Here is a 24,607-nt window from a genome sequence, read left to right as displayed (position 1 = left end):
GAACAAAAATTAAACAAAGCATAAATAAAAACTATTGTATGTATGAACCACCTGGTGTGAAAAGGGAAAAAGAAAAAGAAGCACATGGGACTGTACTTTAGAGCGTAGGGTGAAGCTCTAACTGAGTGTACAGCCCAATACTTCTCTCCTCATGAGCAAAACTCAAATCTGTTTCTGCTTGATTCCTTCTTTTTGTATTGGGTAATAGATAGTTCGGTGTTTGAACCTGACAAACTAACAGCTAATAATAACTCAGTGTTTCGTAAAAAAAAAAAAAAAAAAAAACATTGAAAAAAAAATACTGGCATACACACTCTTTGTATAAGTGTTTTATTAACAGGCAGATAGTGGCTAATTATAAACCTCCTCTTCTTTATATGATCTTGGCTGCTACTTAATGACTTATATTTTCTTTAGTACATGATTGCCTTTAGGAACAGACGACAAATAGCTTAGTGTCACACCTGAGGACGATAACCATTCCCTTGTTCCTGGTAACTGAAACCATACATAAAAACAAATCACCCACCAAACTACGCCCACCTGATTAGTGTCCTCATCATTTAAGTGCTTTACTTCATTCAGTCTTAAAGGGGAACATTATCACAATTTCAGAAGTGTTAAAACCAATAAAAATCAGTTCCCAGTGGCTTATTTTATTTTTCGAATTTTTTTCCAAAATTTTACCCATCATGGAATATCCCGAAAAAAGGCTTTAAAGTGCCTGATTTTCGCTATCTGTAAATCCACCCATCCATTTTCCTGTGACGTCACATAGTGACGCCAATACAAACAAACATGGCGGATAGAAGAGCAAGATATAGCGACATTAGCTCGGATTCAGACTCGGATTTCAGCGGCTTAAGCGCTTCAACAGATTACGCATGTATTGAAACGGATGGTTGGAGTGATGAGGCAGATAGCGAAAACAACATTGAAGAAGAAACTAAAGTTATTGAGCGACTAGTTATTGAAGCTATTTTAACCAACGATTGCATCTTTTGACCACTGGAACAACTTAAATCCGTCAATTGGTAAGTGTTTGTTTAGCATTAAATGTGGGTGTAGGGAAAGACTGGATGCAAATATAGCTAGAAATGTACATACAGCTAGCCTAAATAGCATGTTAGCATCGATTAGCTGGCAGTCATGCCGTGACCAAATATGTCTGATTAGCACATAAGTCAATAACATCAACAAAACTCACCTTTGTGATTTTGTTGACTTTATCGTTATATATGCATCTGCTTTGAGTGTCGCAGGATATCCACACATCTCTGTCGTAGCATCGCTATCGTCGGTAAAATGTGCAGAACAAACGAGGGACTTTCGCATCTTTTGACCACTGGTTCAACTTGAATCTGTCGATTGGTATGTGTTTGTTTGGCATTAAATGTGGGTGGAGGGAAAGGCTGGATGCAAATATAGCTAGAAATGTACATACAGCTAGCCTAAATAGCATGTTAGCATCGATTAGCTGGCAGTCATGCCGTGACCAAATATGTCTGATTAGCACATAAGTCAATAACATCAACAAAACTCACCTTTGTGATTTTGTTGACTTTATCATTATATATGCATCTGCTTTGAGTGTCGCAGGATATCCCCACATCTCTGTCGTAGCATCGCTATCGTCGGTAAAATGTGCGGAACAAACGAGGGACTTTCGCATCTTTTGACCACTGGTTCAACTTGAATCCGTCGATTGGTATGTGTTTGTTTGGCATTAAATGTGGGTGGAGGGAAAGGCTGGATGCAAATATAGCTACAAATGAGGCATAACGATGCAATATGTACATACAGCTAGCCTAAACGACGCACACTCCACGTTAGTCAACTTGAATCCGTCGATTGGTATGTGTTTGTTTGGCATTATATGTGGGTGGAGGGAAAGGCTGGATGCAAATACAGCTACAAATGAGGCATAACGATGCAATATGTACATACAGCTAGCCTAAACGACGCACAGTCCACGTTAGTCAACTTGAATCCGTCGATTGGTATGTGTTTGTTTGGCATTAAATGTGGGTGGAGGGAAAGGCTGGATGCAAATACAGCTACAAATGAGGCATAACGATGCAATATGTACATACAGCTAGCTTAAACGACGCACACTCCACGTTAGTCAACTTGAATCCGTCGATTGGTATGTGTTTGTTTGGCATTAAATGTGGGTGGAGGGAAAGGCTGGATGCAAATATAGCTACAAATGAGGCATGACGATGCAATATGTACATACAGCTAGCCTAAACGATGCACACTCCACGTTAGTCAACTTGAATCCGTCGATTGGTATGTGTTTGTTTGGCATTAAATGTGGGTGGAGGGAAAGGCTGGATGCAAATATAGCCACAAATGAGGCATAACGATGCAATATGTACATACAGCTAGCCTAAACGATGCACACTCCACGTTAGTCAACTTGAATCCGTCGATTGGTATGTGTTTGTTTGGCATTAAATGTGGGTGGAGGGAAAAGCTGGATGCAAATATAGCTACAAATGAGGCATAACGATGCAATATGTACATACAGCTAGCCTAAACGACGCACACTCCACGTTAGTCAACTTAAATCCATCGATTGGTATGTGTTTGTTTGGCATTAAATGTGGGTGGAGGGAAAGGCTGGATGCAAATATAGCTACAAATGAGGCATAACGATGCAATATGTACATACAGCTAGCCTAAACGACGCACACTCCACGTTAGTCAACTTGAATCAGTCGATTGGTATGTGTTTGTTTGGCATTAAATGTGGGTGGAGGGAAAGGCTGTATGCAAATACAGCTACAAATGAGGCATAACGATGCAATATGTACATACAGATAGCCTGAATGACGCACACTCCACGTTAGTCAACTTGAATCTGCCGATTGGTATGTGTTTGTTTGGCAATAAATGTGGGTGGAGGGAAAGGCTGGATGCAAATATAGCTACAAATGAGGCATAACGATGCAATATGTACATACAGCTACCCTAAACGATGCACACTCCACGTTAGTCAACTTGAATCCGTCGATTGGTATGTGTTTGTTTGGCATTAAATGTGGGTGGAGGGAAAGGCTGTATGCAAATACAGCTACAAATGAGGCATAACGATGCAATATGTACATACAGCTAGCCTGAACAACGCACACTCCACGTTAGTCAACTTAAATCCGTCGATTGGTATGTGTTTGTTTGGCATTAAATGTGGGTGGAGGGAAAGGCTGGATGCAAATATAGCTACAAATGAGGCATAACGATGCAATATGTACATACAGCTAGCCTAAACGATGCACACTCCACGTTAGTCAACTTGAATCCGTCGATTGGTATGTGTTTGTTTGGCATTAAATGTGGGTGGAGGGAAAGGCTGGATGCAAATATAGCTACAAATGAGGCATAACGATGCAATATGTACATACAGCTAGCCTAAACGATGCACACTCCACGTTAGTCAACTTGAATCCGTCGATTGGTATGTGTTTGTTTGGCATCAAATGTGGGTGGAGGGAAAGGCTGGATGCAAATATAGCTACAAATGAGGCATAACGATGCAATATGTACATACAGCTAGCCTAAACGACGCACACTCCACGTTAGTCAACTTTAATCCGTCGATTGGTATGCGTTTGTTTGGCATTAAATGTGGGTGGAGGGAAAGGCTGGATGCAAATATAGCTACAAATGAGGCATAACGATGTAATATGTACATACAGCTAGCCTAAACGATGCACACTCCACGTCAGTCAACTTGAATCCGTCGATTGGTATGTGTTTGTTTGGCATTAAATGTGGGTGGAGGGAAAGGCTGGATGCAAATATAGCTACAAATGAGGCATAACGATGCAATATGTACATACAGCTAGCCTAAACGACGCACACTCCACGTTAGTCAACTTTAATCCGTCGATTGGTATGTGTTTGTTTGGCATTAAATGTGGGTGGAGGGAAAGGCTAGATGCAAATACAGCTACAAATGAGGCATAACGATGCAATATGTACATACAGCTAGCCTAAACGATGCACACTCCACGTCAGTCAACTTGAATCCGTCGATTGGTATGTGTTTGTTTGGCATTAAATGTGGGTGGAGGGAAAGGCTGGATGCAAATATAGCTACAAATGAGGCATAACGATGCAATATGTACATACAGCTAGCCTAAACGACACACACTCCACGTTAGTCAACTTGAATCCGTCGATTGGTATGTGTTTGTTTGGCATTAAATGTGTGTGGAGGGAAAGGCTGGATGCAAATACAGCTACAAATGAGGCATAACGATGCAATATGTACATACAGCTAGCCTAAACGACGCACACTCCACGTTAGTCAACTTGAATCCGTCGATTGGTATGTGTTTGTTTGGCATTAAATGTGGGTGGAGGGAAAGGCTGGATGCAAATATAGCTACAAATGAGGCATAACGATGCAATATGTACATACAGCTAGCCTAAACGACGCACACTCCACGTTAGTCAACTTGAATCCGTCGATTGGTATGTGTTTGTTTGGCATTAAATGTGGGTGGAGGGAAAGGCTGGATGCAAATACAGCTACAAATGAGGCATAACGATGCAATATGTACATACAGCTAGCCTAAACGACGCACACTCCACGTTAGTCAACTTGAATCCGTCGATTGGTATGTGTTTGTTTGGCATTAAATGTGGGTGGAGGGAAAGGCTGGATGCAAATATAGCTACAAATGAGGCATGACGATGCAATATGTACATACAGCTAGCCTAAACGACGCACACTCCACGTTAGTCAACTTGAATCCGTCGATTGGTATGTGTTTGTTTGGCATTAAATGTGGGTGGAGGGAAAGGCTGGATGCAAATATAGCTACAAATGAGGCATAACGATGCAATATGTACATACAGCTAGCCTAAACGACGCACACTCCACGTTAGTCAACTTGAATCCGTCGATTGGTATGTGTTTGTTTGGCATTATATGTGGGTGGAGGGAAAGGCTGGATGCAAATATAGCTACAAATGAGGCATAACGATGCAATATGTACATACAGCTAGCCTAAACGACGCACACTCAACGTTAGTCAACTTGAATCAGTCGATTGGTATGTGTTTGTTTGGCATTAAATGTGGGTGGAGGGAAAGGCTGGATGCAAACAGCGCTACAAATGAGGCATAACGATGCAATATGTACATACAGCTAGCCTAAACGACGCACACTCAACGTTAGTCAACTTGAATCCGTCGATTGGTATGTGTTTGTTTGGCATTAAATGTGGGTGGAGGGAAAGGCTGGATGCAAATACAGCTACAAATGAGGCATAACGATGCAATATGTACATACAGCTAGCCTAAACGATGCACACTCCACGTTAGTCAACTTTAATCCGTCCCTGATCGTGTTGTTACACCCTCCGACAACATGATGTCTCCAAGATACGGAAAACAGTCGAAAAAACGTAAGATAACAGAGCTGATTTGACTTGGTGCGTGTAATGTGTTTGAGAAAATGTCGGATTGCTTCATGTTGTGACGTCACGGGTGAAAGGTCATCGCTCCGACAGCGAACAATTGAAAGGCGTTTAAATCGCCAAATTCACCCTTTTAGAGTTCGAAAATGGGTTAAAAAAAACATATGGTCTTTTTTCTGCAACTTCAAGGTATATATTGAGGCTTACATAGGTCTGGTGATAATGTTCCCCTTTAAAAATGTTAACACTTCGCCATCTTCATGTCTCTGTCCACCAGCTCTGGTGTGACACTCTCATCTTCTCCCACGTCTTCGGTGACAACCCTGCCAATCAGCTGGAAGATGTCCTCAGCAGCTACACCCATGGGCTCGGCCGCCTTCACCGCCAACATGTCCAGGGTGAGGACAGTTCCTCTGGGGATCTTCAGCTTGGCCACCACAGACTTTCCCAGCTTGAGAAAAAGAAAAAAAAGTCATTAATTTTTCGACTTGACTTGTGATTTTTTTCAGATCTTGATGCATAAAAAATGATGTACATAACAAAATATCCGTTCCTGTGTCAAACTATGGCCACCAGAAAGGGAAATATTTGACTGATTAAGCTTGTACAGAAAGTTAATGAGGCAATTTGTGCGAATTCTGTAGATCTGGATCTTTGTCCTTCGTTACGTCAATAGACATAAAAGGTGCATTAAACTTGTCGTTTATTTCTACTATTTCATTTTGTTGTGGTATCGTTTTTCCGCGTGAATAAAATGTCCGGTAAACTTTGAAGGTTTGAAGCTGACACTGCATGTACCAACTTGAATTTTAGCCGCTGTTTCTCAAGCCGATATCAATCAATCAATGTTTATTTTATACAGCCCTAAATCACAAGTGTCTCAAAGGGCTGCACAAGCCACCACGACATCCTCGGTTCGGATCCCACATAAGGGCAAGGCCAAAATCAACCCGGTGGGATGACAATGAAAAACCTTGGAGAGGACCGCAGATGTGGGTGACCCCCCCCCCCCAATGGACGTCAAGTGGATCTAGCATAATATTGTGAAAGTCCAGTCCACAGTGGATCTAACATAATAGTCTACCTCAAAGAACTGCTCACTCCGCTCCAAACAGGCTGACCTCCTCCAACCTCCAAGGACAAAGCTGCGAACTATGGGAGACCGGGCTTTCTGTGGAACGCTCTCCCTGACCACCTGAGGGCGCCTCTGACTGTGGATACTTTTAAAAAAGACTTAAAAAGCCTTTTTATAGATATGCATGTTGGTTCTAGCTATTGGGCTGTTTCTGGTTTTGTATTTGATTTGTCTGTATTATCTTTTTATTATTGTTATTACAATTTTTTTCACACTGTGGCACTTTGAGGTTGTTTGCTCAACGTAAAGTGCTTTTTTACCAATAAAATCTATTATTATTATTATATAATAACAATAGTGAGAATCCAGTCCATAGTGGGGCCAGCAGGGGACCATCCCAAGCGGAGACAGGTCAGCAGCAACTGATGCACAGGCAAGCGTGTCCCGACTCTTGACAATCAGCACTTCATCCATGGCCACCCCCTCCACGAGGAAGAGGGGGGCAGAGAAGAAAAGAAAAGAAATGGCAGATCAACTGGTCTAAAAAGGGGGGTCTATTTAAAGGCTAGAGCAGGGGTGCCCATTACGTCGATCGCGAGCTACCAGTCGACCGCGGGGGGTGTGTCAGTCGATCTCCAGCCAGGCTTTTAAAAAAAATAGACCTAAAAATTAGTGATCATCAATCTTCACCAAGACGTCACTTAAATGACATTCACGGTACCGGAGGGTCTTGTGAGATGACGCTGGCTGCTGCAAGATCATTATTATGAAAATATGACCGAGAGGAAGGCGAGAAACACTTTTTATTTCAACAGACTCTCGCGCCGTACCTTCCATCAAAACTCTAAAGGCCGACTGCACATTTCCTATCTTCACAATAAAAGCCCTGCTTCATGCTGCCTGCGCTAACTAAATACAGAGTCTCGGAAAACTGGCGTGCACAAGCGATCCCTCAGAAAGCTGGCGTGCACATCACTTGTGCACGCCAGCTTTCCAAGACTCTTATTTTGTTAGCGCAGGCAGCATGAAGCAGGGCTTTTATTGTGAAGATAGGAAATGTGCAGTTGGCCTTTAGAGTTTTGACGGAAGGTACGGCGCGAGAGTCTGTTGAAATAAAAAGTGTTTCTCGCCTTCCTCTCGGTCATATTTTCATAATAATGATCTTGCAGCAGCCAGCGTCATCTCACAAGACCCTCCGGTACCATGAATGTCATTTAAGTGACGTCTTGGTGAAGATTGATGATCACAAATTTTTAGGTCTATTTTTTTTAAAAGCCTGGCTGGAGATCGACTGACACACCCCCCGCGGTCGACTGGTAGCTCGCGATCGACGTAATGGGCACCCCTGCTCTAGCCTTTAAATAGACCCCCCTCTCTGTCATTTTTTCATAATAATGAACTGGCAGCAGCCAGCGTCATCTCACAAGACCCTCGGGTGCCGTGAATGTCAATCAAGCAAGCTACGGAATTTGCCGCCAATGTTTTTCTTGTAAAGTGTATGGAAGCTGGATGAATTAGATGCCAAAAACCAACCACTTTCATGTGGTATTGTACAGAAAGGACAACTTTTTTTCTCCTCCATTTGAAAATGTGGGCGTTATCATCATTACTGTCTGATTCCAATCAATGCAAGTCATCAGAATCAGGTAATACACCAACTTATATTCTTGTCTTCGTGAAAGAAAGACATCTATATGTGTTACACATGCTTGTATTATCATTAAACACATTTAACTTGTTTACAAAAATGTCTCTTTCATAAATAAATAAATAAATATAAATGATATATATAAATGAGGTAGATCCCCTCGAGTTGGTCAATTGAAAAGTAGCTCGCCTGCAGAAAAAGTGTGGGCACCCCTGCTTTAGAGATTTGAAAGTAGTTTGAAAATGAAACGATGCATAACTTAAAAACACACCAATATCGTGACATGTCATTTTTTATGCGGAAAAGGAGTTTTAAACACAGGTTTGAAAAGTTGGAAATGTAGGTTAAGGCCCCTTAAAGGCCTACTGAAACCCACTACTACAGACCACGCATGCCAATACGGCTTTTGTAGTTTACTAAATTGCAATTTTAAATTTCGCGCGAATTATCCTGCTGAAAATGTCGCGGCATGATGACGCGTGCGCGTGACGTCGCGGATTGTAGCGGACATTTTGGTCAAGCACCGATCCCAGCTATAAGTAGTCTGCTTTAATTGCATACTTACACAGTATTCTGGTCATCTGTGTTGCTGAATCTTTTGCAATTTGTTCAATCAATAATGGAGACGTCAAAGAAGAAAGATGTAGGTGGGAAGCATTGTATTGCGGCTGCCTTTAGCAACACGAACACAGCCGGTGTTTTCTTGTTTCCTTGTTTACATTGACGGTGAAGCGTTACTATGGAACAGAGCGGTCAAGCGAACATGGCTCCCGACCACATGTCAACCGGCAGGTTTCGGTGAGAAAATTGTGGTAATAAGTCGGCTCTTACCGTAGACATGAGCGGAGAGCTTGCGTCGTTCGCCTGCAGCTGCGGACTCACTTGCCTCCTCCCACCGGCCGGCCCCGACCGTTGGATACTTCCACCGTGGAGAAAGAAGGTAAAAAAAAATCTCAGCCCGGCCCGACCGGCTGCCTTCTCCTCGTCGAGAAACGTGGCTTCCCTCGAAGTCACTGGCGGTCACCACACCCGTGGCCACACCCCTGATTTTCAGGTTGTACAGGTAAAATCATATAATCTCACTACAAAATTAGTAACACAATAAGCAGATAAGGGATTTTCCAGAATTATGCTAGTAAATGTGTCTAATAACATCTGAATTGCTCCCACTGCCCTTGTCTTTTTTTTTCTTTCTAGTCCTTCACTCTCACTTTCCTCATCCACGAATCTTTCATCCTGGCTCAAATTAAAGGGGAAATCGTCGCTTTCTCGGTCCGAATCGCTCTCGCTGCTGGTGGCCATGATTGTAAACAATGTTCTGATGTGAGGAGCTCTACAACCCGTGATGTCACGCGCGCATCGTCTGCTAGGCTTTTTTACTAGCGACCAAAAGTTGCGAACTTTATCGTCGATGTTCTCTACTAAATCCTTTCAGCAAAAATATGGCAATATCGTGAAATGATCAAGTATGACACATAGAATGGACCTGCTATCCCCGTTTGAATAAGAAAATCTCATTTCAGTAGGCCTTTAAGTGAATTTGTGTACATACAGTATATTTGAACCTGAATGGACAATGGATCAAACCTATTCATGTATCAGCATTTGCAGCCACACACACATTTACTCTCTGTGAAGCACCAGTTCTATTGGCAGCAAAACAGGCACAGAGCATAATAGTACTACCACCATGCTTAACGGTAGGCTTGGTGTTCCTGGGATTAAAGGCCTCACATTTTCTCCTCCAAACATATTGCTGGGTATTGTGGCCAAATAGCTCAATTTGTGTTTCATCTGACACCACATGGACAAAGATAAGACCTTCTGCAAGAAAGTCCTGTGGTCAGATGAAACAAAAATTGGGCTGTTTGGCCACAATAAAATAATGAAGATGAGGCCTTTAATCCCAGGAACACCATACCTACCGTTAAGCATGGTGGCGGTCGTATTATGCTCTGGGCCTGTTTTGCTGCAAATGGAACTGGTGCTTTACAGAGAGTAGATGGGACGATGAAAAAAGAGGACTACCTCCAAATTCTTCAGGACAACCTAAAATCATCAGCCCGGAGGTTGAGTCTTGGGTGCAGTTCGGTGTTCCAACAGGACAATGGCCCCAAACACACGTCAAAAGTGGTAAAGGTAAGGCTAAATCAGTCTAGAATTAAGGTTTTAGAATGGCCTTCCAAAATTCCTGACCTGAACGTGTGGACAGCGCTGAAGAAAGAAGTCTATGTCAGAAAACTAACAAATGTAGCTGAACTTGTTAGAATAATTATGTATATATTATCATCATAACTTTATGCTTAAGGGCTGTTATTATAAAGTACTGTCAATTTGTGCTGAAGTGGTGTTTCTGTATTTGTGCAGAGCTAGCGATCCAAGAGATTGCTAGCCTCTTTTTACAAACCCCGTTTCCATATTAGTTTGGAAATTGTGTTAGATGTAAATATAAACGGAATACAATGATTTGCAAATTATTTTCAACCCATATTCAATTGAATATGCTACAAAGACAACATATTTGATGTTCAAACTGATAAACATTTTTTTTTGTGCAAATAATCATTAACTTTAGAATTTGATGCCAGCAACACGTGACAAAGAAGTTGGGAAAGGTGGCAAAAAAAATTGATAAAGTTGAGGAATGCTCATCAAACACTTATTTGGAACATCCCACCGGTGTGCAGGCTAATTGGGAACAGGTGGGTGCCATGATTGAGTATAAAAACAGCTTCCCAAAAAATGCTCAGTCTTTCACGAGAAAGGATGGGGCGAAGTACACCCCTTTGTCCACAACTGCGTGAGCAAATAGTCAAACAGTTTAAGAACGTTTCTCAAAGTGCAATTGCAAGAAATGTAGGGATTTCAACATACGTTCCATAATATCAACGAAAGGTTTGGAGAGCCTGGAGAAATCACTCCACGTAAGCGGCATGGCCAGAAACCAACATTGAATGACCGTGACCTTCGATCCCTCAGACGGCACTGTATCAAAAACCGACATCAATCTCTAAAGCATATCACCACATGGGCTCAGGAACACTTCCGAAAACCACTGTCACTAAATACAGTTTGTCGCTACAACTGTACGTGCAAGTTAAAGCTCGACTATGCAAAGCGAAAGCCATTTATCAACAACATCCAGAAACGCAGCCGGCTTCTCTGGGCCCGAAGTCATCGAAGATGGACTGATGCAAAGTGGAAAAGTGTTCTGTGGTCTGACGAGTCTACATTTCAAATTGTCTTTGGAAATATTCGACATTGTGTCCTCCGGACCAAAGTGGAAGGGAACCATCCAGACTGTTATCGACGCAAAGTTCAAAAGCCAGCATCTGTGATGGTATGGGGGTGCATTAGTGCCCAAGGCATGGGTAACTTACACATCTGTGAAGGCACCATTAATGCTGAAAGGTACATACAGGTTTTGCAACAACATATGCTGCCATCTAAGCACCGTCTTTTTCATGGACGCCCCTGCTTATTTCAGCAAGACAATGCCAAGCCACATTCAGCACGTGTTACAACAGCGTGGCTTCGTAAAAAAAGAGTCTGGGTACTTTCCTGGCCCGCCTGCAGTCCAGACCTGTCTCCCATCGAAAATGCGTGGCGCATTATGAAGCATAAAATACGACAGCGGACACCCTGGACTGTTGAATGACTGAAGCTCTACATAAAACAAGAACGGGAAAGAATTCCACTTTCAAAGCTTCAACAATTACTTTCCTCAGTCCCCAAAGGTTTATTGAGTGTTGTTAAAAGAAAAGGCGATGTAACACAGTGGTGAACATGCCCTTTCCCAACTACTTTGTCACGTGTTGCTGGCATCAAATTCTAAAGTTAATGATTATTTGCAAAAAAAAAAAATGTTTATCAGTTTGAACATCAAATATGTTGTCTTTGTAGCATATTCAACTGAATATGGGTTGAAAGGGATTTGCAAATCATTGTATTCCGTTTATATTTACATCTAACACAATTTCCCAACTCATATGGAAACGAGGTTTGTATCAGTGTTTTGTCCAGACTCGGCTTGCTGACTACCAAGGCCGAACATTGGGTTCCGGGACCAGACTGGGGTGACAGCACCAAGTGTCAAGTTTTTTTTCCGTCATGTAATCAATCAACCATTTTGTGTGATCAGTTTAACAGTACAGGTTATACATAAACAATCACACACATACACACACAAAAGAAAAGAAAAAGAATGACCGAAAAAGGAATAGGCTGAAGCCAAACCTTATATTTGCCTATCCTATACATTCACTGAAAATTAGTTTTCCTGGAACATCAACGTTAAAAAAAACTTTTGTTACTATATTTTATAATTTTCAATTAGTGAAGTGAAGTGAATTATATTTATATAGCGCTTTTCTCTAGTGACTCAAAGTGCTTTACATAGTGAAACCCAATATCTAAGTTACATTTAAACCAGTGCGGGTGGCACTGGGAGCAGGTGGGTAAAGTGTCTTGCCCAAGGACACAACGGCAGTGACTAGGATGGCGGAAGCGGGAATCGAACCTGCAACCCTCATATATATATATATATATATATATATATATATATATATATATATATATATATATATATATATATACAGTATTTAGTCAGCCACCGATTGTGCAAGTTCTCCCACTTAAAATGATGACAGAGGTCTTTAATTTTCATCATAGGTACACTTCAACTGTGAGAGACAGAATGTGAAAAAAAATCCAGGAATTCACATTGTAGGAATTTAAAAGAATTTATTCGTAAATCATGGTGGAAAATAAGTATTTGGTCAACCATTCAAAGCTCTCACTGATAGAAGGAGGTTTTGGCTCAAAATCTCACGATACTGTACATGGCCCCATTCATTCTTTCCTTAACACGGATCAATCGCCTGTCCCCTTAGCAGAAAAACAGCCCCAAAGCATGATGTTTCCACCCCCATGCTTCACAGTAGGTATGGTGTTCTTGGGATGCAACTCAGTATTCTTCTTCCTCCAAACACGGCCTGTTGAGTTTATACTAAAAAGTTCTATTTTGGTTTCATCTGACCACATGACATTCCCCCAATCCTCTGCTGTATCACCCATGTATCCATTTTGGTATAAACTCAACTCGTCGTGTTTGGAGGAAGAAGAATACTGAGTTGCATCCCAAGAACACCACACCTACTGTGAAGCATGGGGGTGGAAACATCATGCTTTGGGGCTGTTTTTCTGCTAAGGGGACAGGACGATTGATCCGTGTTAAGGAAAGAATGAATGGGGCCATGTATCGTGAGATTTTGAGCCAAAACCTCCTTCCATCAGTGAGAGCTTTGAATGGTTGACCAAATACTTATTTTCCACCATAATTTACAAATAAATCATTTAAAATTCCTACAATGTGAATGACTGGATTTTTTTTTCACATTCTGTCTCTCTATGATGAAAATTAAAGACCTCTGTCATCGTTTTAAGTGGGAGAACTTGGACAATCGGTGGCCGACTAAATACTTTTTTGCCCCACTGTATTTACACTTTTGACTGTAACGGTAGTCTCACCTTGTCATGGCATGGCTTCTCACAAGGAAGCATCCTCTTGACGCCACTACCCAGTGCCTTCTCCACCACTCGGACAGAGCGAACCAGCTCGGCCAGCTCAGCGGGCTCCAGCGACGCCGCGTGGTCATTTCCCTTCCACGTCTTGTCCAGTGTCACGTGGCGCTCGAGGACTTTTGCCCCCAGAGCAACAGCTGCCACTGAAATACTGATTCCAGACTCGTGGCCGGAATATCCAATTGGAATATCTGGGAATTCCTTCATGTATTCCTGTGGATTGAAAGATTATAGGACAATGCATGCTTCTATATTAGGTTATACTGCCTTCTATTTACTGTGATCACTCTGAGGTTGACGTCCTCAGACTCAAGAGGGTAGGCGCTGGTACACTGCAGGATGGCAAAGTTTTGGTTGTGCTCTTTCACCGTCTTGTACACCCGACGCATCGTCTCCATGGACTGCATCCCACTGGAAACCACCATGGGACGTCCTGACAACACACCAAACAAGACTTCAATACAACAGTAATTCATATAATTTAAAGGCCTACTGAAACCCACTACTACCGACCACACAGTCTGATAGTTTATATATCAATGATGAAATATTAACATTGCAACACATGCCAATACAGCCTTTTAAGTTTACTAAATTACAATTTTAAATTTCCCGCAGAGTTTCTTGTTGAAAACATTGCGGAATGATGACGCTTATGTTGACGCATGCTTGTGACGTTATTGGTTGGAGCGGACATTTTCTCCCAGCACCACACACGGCTAAAAGTCGTCTCTTTTCATCGCATAATTACACAGTAATTTGGACATCTGTGTTGCTGAATCTTTTGCAATTTGTTCATTTAATAATGGAGACTATAAAGAATAATGCTGTTGGTGGAAAGCGGTGTATTGCAGCTGCCTTTAGCAACTGAAACACAACCGGTGTTTCTTTGTTTGTTGTGAAGCTTTAACACGGAGCGGTCAAGCGAACATGTTTCTCTACGTCAACCAGCAAGTTTTTGGATGGGAAAATTGTGATATCAAGTCGGCTCTTACCGGAGACTTGAGTGGATTATGCGGCCTCATCCTGCAGCTCAAAAAGGCAGCTGTGATCTTGGCTCCTCGGCTTCTCTCAGAGACACTGGCGTTCACCGCAGCCATCCGACTTTCAGGTATGACTTTATAATCTCACTAAAGTGAAGTGAATTATATTTATATAGCGCTTTTCTCTAGTGACTCAAAGCGCTTTACATAGTGAAACCCAATATCTAAGTTACATTTAAACCAGTGTGGGTGGCACTGGGAGCAGGTGGGTAAAGTGTCTTGCCCAAGGACACAACGGCAGTGACTAGGATGGCGGAAGCGGGAATCGAACCTGCAACCCTCAAGTTGCTGGCACGGCCACTCTACCAACCGAGCTATGCCGCCCCCTAAAATACTATTAACACAATAAGCATATGAGGGATTTTCCAAATAATTCTAGTAAACGTGTCTAATTACATCTGAAACGCTCTCAATGCTGCCGCCTGGAGCTTTTGCCTTTTTTCATTTTTATTTTTTTTGTGCTTCACTCTAACTTTCCTCATCCACAAATCTTTCATCCTCGCTCAAATTAATGGGGATATCGTCCCTATCTCGGTCCGAATAGCCTGGAGGCTATGATTATAAACAATGTGAGGAGCCCTACAAGCCGTGACGTCACGCGCACATCGTCTGCTACTTTCTGTAAAGGCAAGGCTTTTTTATTAGCAACCAAAAGTTGAGAACTTTATCGTCAACGTTCTTTACTAAATCCTTTCAGCAAAAATATGGCAATATATCGCAAAATGATCAAGTATGACACATAAAATGGACCTGCTAAACCTGTTTAAATAATAAAATCTCATTTCAGTAGGCCTTTGATAAATCTGTTCAAGTTCCACCATTCTTGGCCGTCTTCTCCAAATAGGGGAAGTTGCTGGCATCTAATGAGGCCACTTTGAAGAAAGGCACATTTAGCTCATGGAGAAACTCTACTGCCATCTAGAGGTGGGGAAAAAAAATATTTCAAACGTGAAATTTCTTTAAAGTGATGTTTGTTGCAGTTTTTGACATACCTCGTCCATTCCTGAGGCGGTGAAGAAGATTCCCACTTCCTTGGCATATTTCTGCAAGTCCCTGTACTGCTCATGGCTGAACTCCAGGTGGCGCTTGTGCTCTCCATAAGTGGCCCCCCAGGAGTGTTTGGACGTGTAGGGGCGTTCCAAGGCGCGTTTGTTAAATTTGTACTGCAGTTCACTTTTCTGGAATTTGGCACAATCAGCACCGCAGTCCTGTACATGAATTAAACAGGGGGGGGAAATAAAGTAGAATATTTTGAATTTGGATTAATCCAGATTAATTCTGCTACACCAGGGATAGGGAACCTATGGCTTTTGAGCCAGATCTGACTCCAAGATAAATCTTACCTGACATTGCTTAACACGGTAAGTAACGAATCATTACGCTGGTAATCACAGTGTTAAAAATAAAGTTAAAAAAAAAAAAAGACATGCATCAGTTTTCTACCGCACCTGTTCAGAAAGTCGCATTAAGGGTAAGAAGTATTTTATTTATTATTGGTTAGCGTCAGAATAATAAGGTCATTAAAACGAATGAGATACTTACCAGACTCTAAAAATGTTGGTCATACTTAAAAATGCATGCATTTAGTTGTATTCCCGACCCATGTGCTACACTAATATTACGTAAAAATAAAAATTAAAAAAAAAAAAAAATCTTAACAGCGGTTATTACCTTCGCCATTTTGATCATTTTCTTGGCAATCTCGATGTCTCCCTGGTGGTTTTGTCCGATTTCGGCGATAATAAAACACGGATGGTTGCCTCCAATCATCCTCCCGGGACACAGTTCAAACTTTAAAGGCATGTTGGTGTCAGGTAACAAAAAAAAAGACAATTGGAGAAAGCGTAAGAATGAGCTAATTTTAATTTAATCGGAAAGAATTGTTATTTCCAATAGCCAGATATATATAGACCGCGGCATTTGGCTCCGCCCACTGTTGGGTTACGTCAGCGCAGCCGCCATCTTGCGGCAGTCATGCGTGTCTCAAGTCCTTCCAATGATCATGCACATTTGGTCGAGGAAGAAAGGGTTCGAAAGCCGTCCTTTAGCCGTTTTTTTATTTATTTTGTGCATTTGTGTTGCTGTAGGCCAGGGGTCACCAACCTTTTTGAAACCAAGAGCTATTTCTTGGGTTCTGATTAATGGGAAGGGCTACCAGTTGGATACACACTTAAATAAATTGCCAGAAATAGCCAATTTGCTCAATTTACCTTCAATAAATAAATCTATCTACCAGTATATATGAAAACATTTGTATTTCTCTCTGTCATTCTGTCGTACATTTTTTTTCCTTTACGGAAGGTTTTTTTGTAGAGAATAAATGATGGAAAAAAACACTTAATTGAACGGTTTAAAAGAGGGAAAAAAAGAAAAAGAAAATTAAATTTTGAAACATAGTTTATCTTTAATTTCGACTCTTTGAAATTCAAAATTCAACCGAAAAAAAGAAGAGAAAAATTCGCTGATTCGAATATTTTTGAAAAAATTAAAAAAAGAATTTATGGAACATCATTAGTAATTTTTCCTGATTAAGATTAATTTTTAGAATTTTGATGACGTGTTTTAAATAGGTTAAAATCCAGTCTGCGTTTTGTTAGAATCTATAACAAATTGGACCAAGCTATATTTCTAACAAAGACAAATCATTATTTCTTCTAGATTTTCCAGAACAAAAATTTTAAAATAAATTCAAAAGACTTTGAAATAAGATTTAAATTTGATTCTACAGATTTTCTAGATTTGCCAGAATAAGTTTTTTGAATTTTAATCATTAGTTTAAAGATATATTACACAAATATTCTTCGTTGAAAAAAAAGAAGCTAAAATGAAGAATTAAATTAAAATGTATTTATTATTCTTTACAATAAAAAAAATAAATTTACTTGAACATTGATTTAAATTTTAAGGAAAGAAGAGGAAGGAATTTAAAAGGTAAAAAGGTAAATATGTTTAAAAATCCTAAAATAATTTTTATGGTTGTATTTTTTCTCTAAAATTGTCTTTCTGAAAGTTATAAGAAGCAAAGTAAAAAAATAAATGAATTTATTTAAACAAGTGAAGACGAAGTCTATAAAATATTTTCTTGGATTTTCAAATTCTATTTGAGTTTTGTCTCTCTTAGAATTAAAAATGTCCAGCAAAGCGAGACCAGCTTGCTAGTAAATAAATATAATTTAAAAAATAGAGGCAGCTCACTGGTAAGTGCTGCTATTTGAGCTATTTTTAGAACAGGCCAGCGGGCGACTCATCTGGTCCTTACTGGCCACCTGGTGCCCGCAGGCACCGTGTTGGTGACCCCTGCTGTAGGCACATGTATCTCCAGTTCAGAGACAATTCTTATTTTAATCATGATTGTAGATTCCTAATGAAGCCTTAGCTTGACGCTCCTCTACTTTCTCTTGCTCCGCTTGCTGCGGCAACAACAAACAATCAATCAATCAATGTTTATTTATATAGCCCCAAATCACAAATGTCTCAAAGGACTGCACAAATCATTACGACTACAACATCCTCGGAAGAACCCACAAAAGGGCAAGGAAAACTCACACCCAGTGGGCAGGGAGAATTCACATCCAGTGGGACGCCAGTGACAATGCTGACTATGAGAAACCTTGGAGAGGACCTCAGATGTGGGCAACCCCCCCCCTCTAGGGGACCGAAAGCAATGGATGTCGAGCGGGTCTAACATGATGCTGTGAAAGTTCAATCCATAATGGCTCCAACACAGCCGCGAGAGTTCAGTTCAAGCGGATCCAAGACAAACCTCCAGACCCTCCTCTTCGTTTTGTATCATTTACTTGTCAACTTAATCGTTCAAAAACGTAAAACAATAACGACGTGGGAACAAATGAATGGCAAAATAAAGCGAGATACTAGATCACCCATTGTGATCTATTGATAAGCTGCATGGCCCTTCATCATATTCACATACATCATATACCTGTTTTTTGCCCTAAATGTCAAAAGTAATTTTTGTTTTTATCCCCATCATACCCCCCCACCCCCCCCAAAAAAACACCCAAAAAACAAACAGGAAAAAAATATATATAAACAGATACATATAGGTATATATACACATACACACACATACACACATATAAATATATATATATATATATATATATATATATATATATATATATATATATATATATATATATACAGTGGGGCAAAAAAGTATTTAGTCAGCCACCGATTGTGCAAGTTCTCCCGCTTAAAATGATGACAGAGGCCTGTAATTTTCATCATAGGTACACTTCAACTGTGAGACAGAATGTAAAAAAAAAAAATCCACAAATTCACTTTGTAGGAATTTCAAATCATTTTTTGTGTAAATTATGGTGGAAAATAAGTATTTGGTCAACCATTCAAAGCTCTCACTGATAGAAGGAAGTTTTGGCTCAAAATCTCACGATACATGGCCCCATTCATTCTTTCCTTATCATGGATAAATCGTCCTGTCCCTTTAGCAGAAAAACAGCCCCATAGCATGATGTTTCCACCCCCATGCTTCACAGTAGGTGTGGTGTTCTTGGGATACAACTCAGTATTCTTCTTCCTCCAAACACGACGAGTTGAGTTTATACCAAAAAAGTTCTACTTTGGTTTCATCTGACCACATGACATTCTCCCAATCCTCTGCTGTATCATCCATGTATCCATTTTGGTATAAACTCAACTCGTCGTGTTTGGAGGAAGAAGAATACTGAGTTGCATCCCAAGAACACCATACCTACTGTGAAGCATGGGGGTGGAAACATCATGATTGGGCTGTTTTTCTGCTAAGGGGACAGGACGATTGATCCGTGTTAAGGAAAGAATGAATGGGGCCATGTATCGTGAGATTTTGAGCCAAAACCTCCTTCCATCATTGAGAGCTTTGAATGGTTGACCAAATACTTATTTTCCACCATAATTAAAAAATAATTTATTTAAAATTCCTACAATGTGAATTCCTGGATTTTTTTCACATTCTGTCTCTCACAGTTGAAGTGTACCTATGATGAAAATTACAGACCTCTGTCATCATTTTAAGTGGGAGAACTTGCACAATCGGTGGCTAACTAAATACTTTTTTGCCCCACTGTATATACGAATATTTATTTTTCAAAACATTTGTATTGTTCGTGCTTAGGGGGCCTTCCAATGGGGGGACAAGCATTTTTGCTCCAGAATTGGCTAAGGTAACTGCAAAAAAAAAAAAATAGTTATAAAGTAACCAGAACAGACATGTAGGAAAACAGAAATAAAAGGTAGAGACAAAACAAAAGTACGTACTTTGGGCCCTATACCAAACTTAAGTTGTAGGCCCGTGGCATTTTGACATTTTTATTCATTATTAGTGAGCTACATCATTAGATATTATGCCAACTTGTTTTGTCACGCATAGCATAAAGTTAAGATGTCAACAATTGCATCAGATAGCTGAGCGTTGTTGCAATTGGGATTTTAAGCATGCACACACATATTTGAATCCGTTGAGCGTGTTCTGGGGCCGAAAGCCAAATGCATGTAAAGTAACATATATACAGAGGTGGGTAGAGTAGCCAGAAATTGTACTCAAGTAAGAGTACTGTTACTTTAGAGATTTATTACTCAAGTAAAAGTAGGGAGTAGTCACCCAAATATTTACTTGAGTAAAAGTAAAAAGTATGTTGTGAAAAAACTACTCAAGTACTGAGTAACTGATGAGTAACCAGTTCGTTTAATGATTACGGCAACAGATAATGCACAAAAACATAAAAATAGCAATGAGCAAATTTAGAGCCAGGAATATCTCTTAAGCAACTAAAACAATAATATATATACAATAATAATACATTAAAATAAAAAAATTAAGGCAAATTGAGCCACAATAACTTAGCACCATAGCCTCAGTAGGCATTTACTGATTGATTGATTGATTGATTGAAACTTGTATTAGTAGATTGCGCAGTACAGTACATATTCTGTACAATTGACCACTAAATGGTAACACCCCAATAAGTTTTTCAACGTTAATCAATTACTTAATAAATGACCAAGTCGAGGTCATCTACCTCATATATACATACACACATCATATATATATATATATATATATATATATATATATATATATATATATATATATATGTTTTTTATTTTGCCGTTTTTGTTGACATGTTAAAGGTGTTTTAATGAATATACATGCATGTTTAACATATAGATTCCTATCTTTCATGGAGACAAGAATATAAATTGGTGTATTACCTGATTCTGATGACTTGCATTGATTGGAATCAGACAGTATAGTGCTGATAATGTCCACATTTTCAAATGGAGGAGAAAAAAAGTTCCTCTTTTCTGTCTAATACCACATGAAAGTCGTTGGTTTTTGGCATCTTATTTGTCCAGCTTCCATATTCGTTTTTATACACTTTACAAGAAATACATTGGCGGCAAACTCCGTAGTTTGCTCGCTTGTTTGCGCTGACTTTCGGAGACTCTTATTTTGTTAGCGCAGGCGCGATGGAGCGGCGCTTTTATTGTGAAGACAGAAACTGTGCGATCAGTCTTTAGGCTGTGACGGGAAGTACGGTTGAAATAAAGTATTTTTTCCTTTACACTTTTGATTGATTGATTGAAACTTTTATTAGTAGATTGCACAGTACAGTACATATTCTGCACAATTAACCACTAAATGGTAACACCCCAATAAGTTTTTCAACTTTTTAGCTTGGATTCGACGTGTGACGGTCACGTGACCACCTGGTTCTGTTTGATTGGTCCAACGTCACCAGTGACTGCATGTGATTGGTGAAACGCAGGCATGCGTAGTTCCTACTTTGAATGCGTGTCTGACAAAATCAAAACAAACAAAGCGTGCATTAACAGATCGATAAAAAAAAAGAAGTAGCGAGTAACGAGTTGATTGTAGATAAATGGAGCGGAGTAAAAGTAGCGTTTCTTCTTTATAAATATACTCAAGTAAAAGTAAAAGTATGTTGCATAAAAACTACTTGTAGAAGTACAATTTATCCCAAAAGTTACTCAAGTAGATGTAACGGAGTAAATGTAGCGCGTTACTACCCACCTCTGCATATATGTTACTTTATATATAAAATATAATATATATATTTATATATAAGTAGCGCGTAGACCTGTACCTGTCATGACGTGGACTTTGGTGCGGTTTGTTTTCCCATGGTACAAAGCGACTGAACCGGACAAAGACGTGAAGGTAATGACATCTTTTAATTAGTCCATCAAAAAGTGAAAACAAAAGGCGCTCACAGCGGAGGTACAAAACTTGGCTAAGAGAACAAAAACTATTACTATAACGTAAACATGAAAACATGAACTAAAAAACTCACTAAACTGCGGCTTGAATAAACAAAAAAAAAATTACATGGCAAGAAAAGAGCGGCATGAACTATGACCCGGACGGAGTACTCAGAGTGTCAAGAGTGCAGAGCATGAATGTGATGTCGCCAGGCGGACTGCCTGGCGACTACGGGTTTGAATAGTGGTGACGTGATTAACAACAGGTGCGTGAGTCCAAATGAATCAGGTGCGTGACAAGAGGACAGGTGAAAACTAACGGGTTGTCATGCAAACAAAACAGGGAGTGGAAAAAACAGGTTACTGTCAAAATCCAAAAAACAAACACAACATAGCCAAACTAAACATGATCACCAAGACATGACAGTACCCTTGTACAGCGTCGCCCCACGCTCTGACGAGGGAGCTCCACGCCTCCTCTTTTATTTGGGCATTTCCTGATTACATTACATTACGCAGCTGCTCCTAAGGGGAGGTGGTCATAAACAGCTTTTGCACTCGGTCATAAACAGATCAAAGAAAAAGTGCCTGGAGCTGCGTCAGGTCTGCTCCCTCTCCACTTTGTAGATCTCAAGGTCAGGACAAGGTCTTTCCGTGGCTGTCAATAGATCAAAGAAACCGACTCCTCCATGTCGCATCCCATCGCACACAGTGGAGTTTTACAAGCCTTTTGCTTGTCTTCTCGCGAGGGACCTGACCTCAATGGAACGCAACGTTTTGTGATAACTTATATACAATTATTCTGACAAGTAGCTTGTTGACAATGAGTCAGAACTTCAACTTTTATAAGGATTTAATTCTAGAAAATGAAACAAAAGCCGTCATTAACAACTAAACGGAAAGAAAAAAAAAAGGTTTTGATGGGCTGAGAAAAAGCAACCGTGGACTATGGGTGATGGGTAGAAAGTCATATTCAGTGATGAATCACAAATCTGCATTGGGGAAGGTGATGATGCTGGAACTTTTGTTTATGAGCTTTATGAAGACAAATACCTGAAGAAATCACGCACATTTCCACAGTCATTGAAGATTTGGGGCTGCATGTCAGGAAATGGCACTTTCATTACATCTTCAATAAATTCACAAGTTTACATGTTCTTATTCCATCAATCAAACAGATGTTTGGGGATGATGACATCATTTTGAAAATGCAAAACTGTAAAGACTACCCCTGAAAAAAGATACATAAGGTCAATATCATGGCCTGAAAATAGTCCGGATCGCAATACAATAAAAAAAATTGGTGGTGGAAATGGAAGAAAATGGTCCATGACAAGACTACAACCTGCAAACCTGATCTGACAATAGCAATCATAGAAAGTTGAATCAAAATTGATGAAGAGTACTGTTTGCCACTGGTTTATCCATCCATCCATTTTCTACCGCTTATTCCCTTTTGGGGTCGCTGGCGCCTATCTCAGCTACAATCGGGCGGAAGGCGGGGTACACCCTGGACAAGTCGCCAGCTCATCGCAGGGCCAAGACAGATAGACAGACAACATTCACACTCACATTCACACACTAGGGCCAATTTAGTGTTGCCAATCAACCTATCCCCAGGTGCATGTCTTTGGAAGTGGGAGGAAGCCGGAGTACCAGGAGGGAACCCACGCATTCACGGGGAGAACATGCAAACTCCACACAGAAAGATCCCGAGCCTGGGATTGAACCCAAGACTGCAGGACCTTCGTATTGTGAGGCAGACGCACTAACCCCTCTGCCACCGTGAAGCCCGCCACTGGTTTAGTCCATGGAATGTCTCAGAGACTGCAAGTTATTATAAATGTCAGAGATGGTGCAACAAAGTGCAGTTTTAGTAGTGTGTTGGAGTGTTTTTTGTTAGTTAACCAGTTTTTTATGATTCCATAATGTTTTCCTCAGATTTAGTCATGATCCGTGGTCCGCATCATGTTTTGTTCAGTTACGTTCTGTTCATTTTGGACTCCATTAGTTCCAGTTTGCGGTTCCTTATTTGTTTTGTCACCATGGCGACTCATTTGTTCGGCTCACACCTGTCGCTAGTCATGAGATTATTATTTAAGCCTTTGTTTTAGTCTGCCTGCCGACATTGTTCTTTTCATGCTCTGTTTATACCAGATTACTGTATGTGATAGTTTTTGTTTCCTTAGCTAAGTTGTGCCTTCACCTTGAGGGCTTTTGGTTTGTACCCCATTTATAGTCATAATTAAAATGTCCCTACCTTCAAGCCTTGCCCGATATAGTCCGATTGCATCCCGGGAAAACAATCCTTGCAGTAAATTGCGTAAAACTCCACGTCATTAAAATTTGAGAAATTGTATATTTGTTTCACCATGCTTAGTCTAAAAATGAAACTGCTACTGACGACCAGAAATTATTTTTTTTTTACAGTGTTTCTTAGATGCAGATGCTGGCTGCCTTTTTGAACTTTCTTTTACTTTCCAAAGCGCTTTCTTTAGCACTGCATAGTTTTTTCTTTTCTTTTTTGCCCACATAGTTGTTTTGTTTTAGTTCCCTATTAGATAAAACCTCATTGTTCCACATC

The 24,607-nt window shown here is 40.3% G+C and overlaps 1 protein-coding gene across 1 annotated transcript; it reads right to left on the bottom strand.

Annotated features, from left to right (window-relative positions):
- Positions 1-316: 316 nt before the first annotated feature.
- LOC133538719 (sialic acid synthase-like) lies at positions 317-16,677 on the bottom strand. Its single transcript, XM_061880440.1, has 6 exons — positions 16,453-16,677; positions 15,774-15,989; positions 15,600-15,699; positions 14,017-14,171; positions 13,685-13,951; positions 317-5,883 (listed from the first exon to the last, which is right to left on the bottom strand). The coding sequence occupies exons 1-6, from the start codon at positions 16,582-16,584 to the stop codon at positions 5,674-5,676; spliced, it is 1,080 nt and encodes a 359-aa protein (XP_061736424.1). The 5' UTR covers positions 16,585-16,677; the 3' UTR covers positions 317-5,673.
- Between the last annotated feature and the right edge of the window lie 7,930 nt (positions 16,678-24,607).

The sequence above is a fragment of the Nerophis ophidion genome, linkage group LG20 (genome assembly GCF_033978795.1).
Source record: "Nerophis ophidion isolate RoL-2023_Sa linkage group LG20, RoL_Noph_v1.0, whole genome shotgun sequence".
Taxonomy (NCBI): Eukaryota; Metazoa; Chordata; class Actinopteri; order Syngnathiformes; family Syngnathidae; genus Nerophis; species Nerophis ophidion.
Note: the sequence above shows the minus strand (reverse complement) of the source record. Positions and strands in the feature narration are given on the sequence as shown.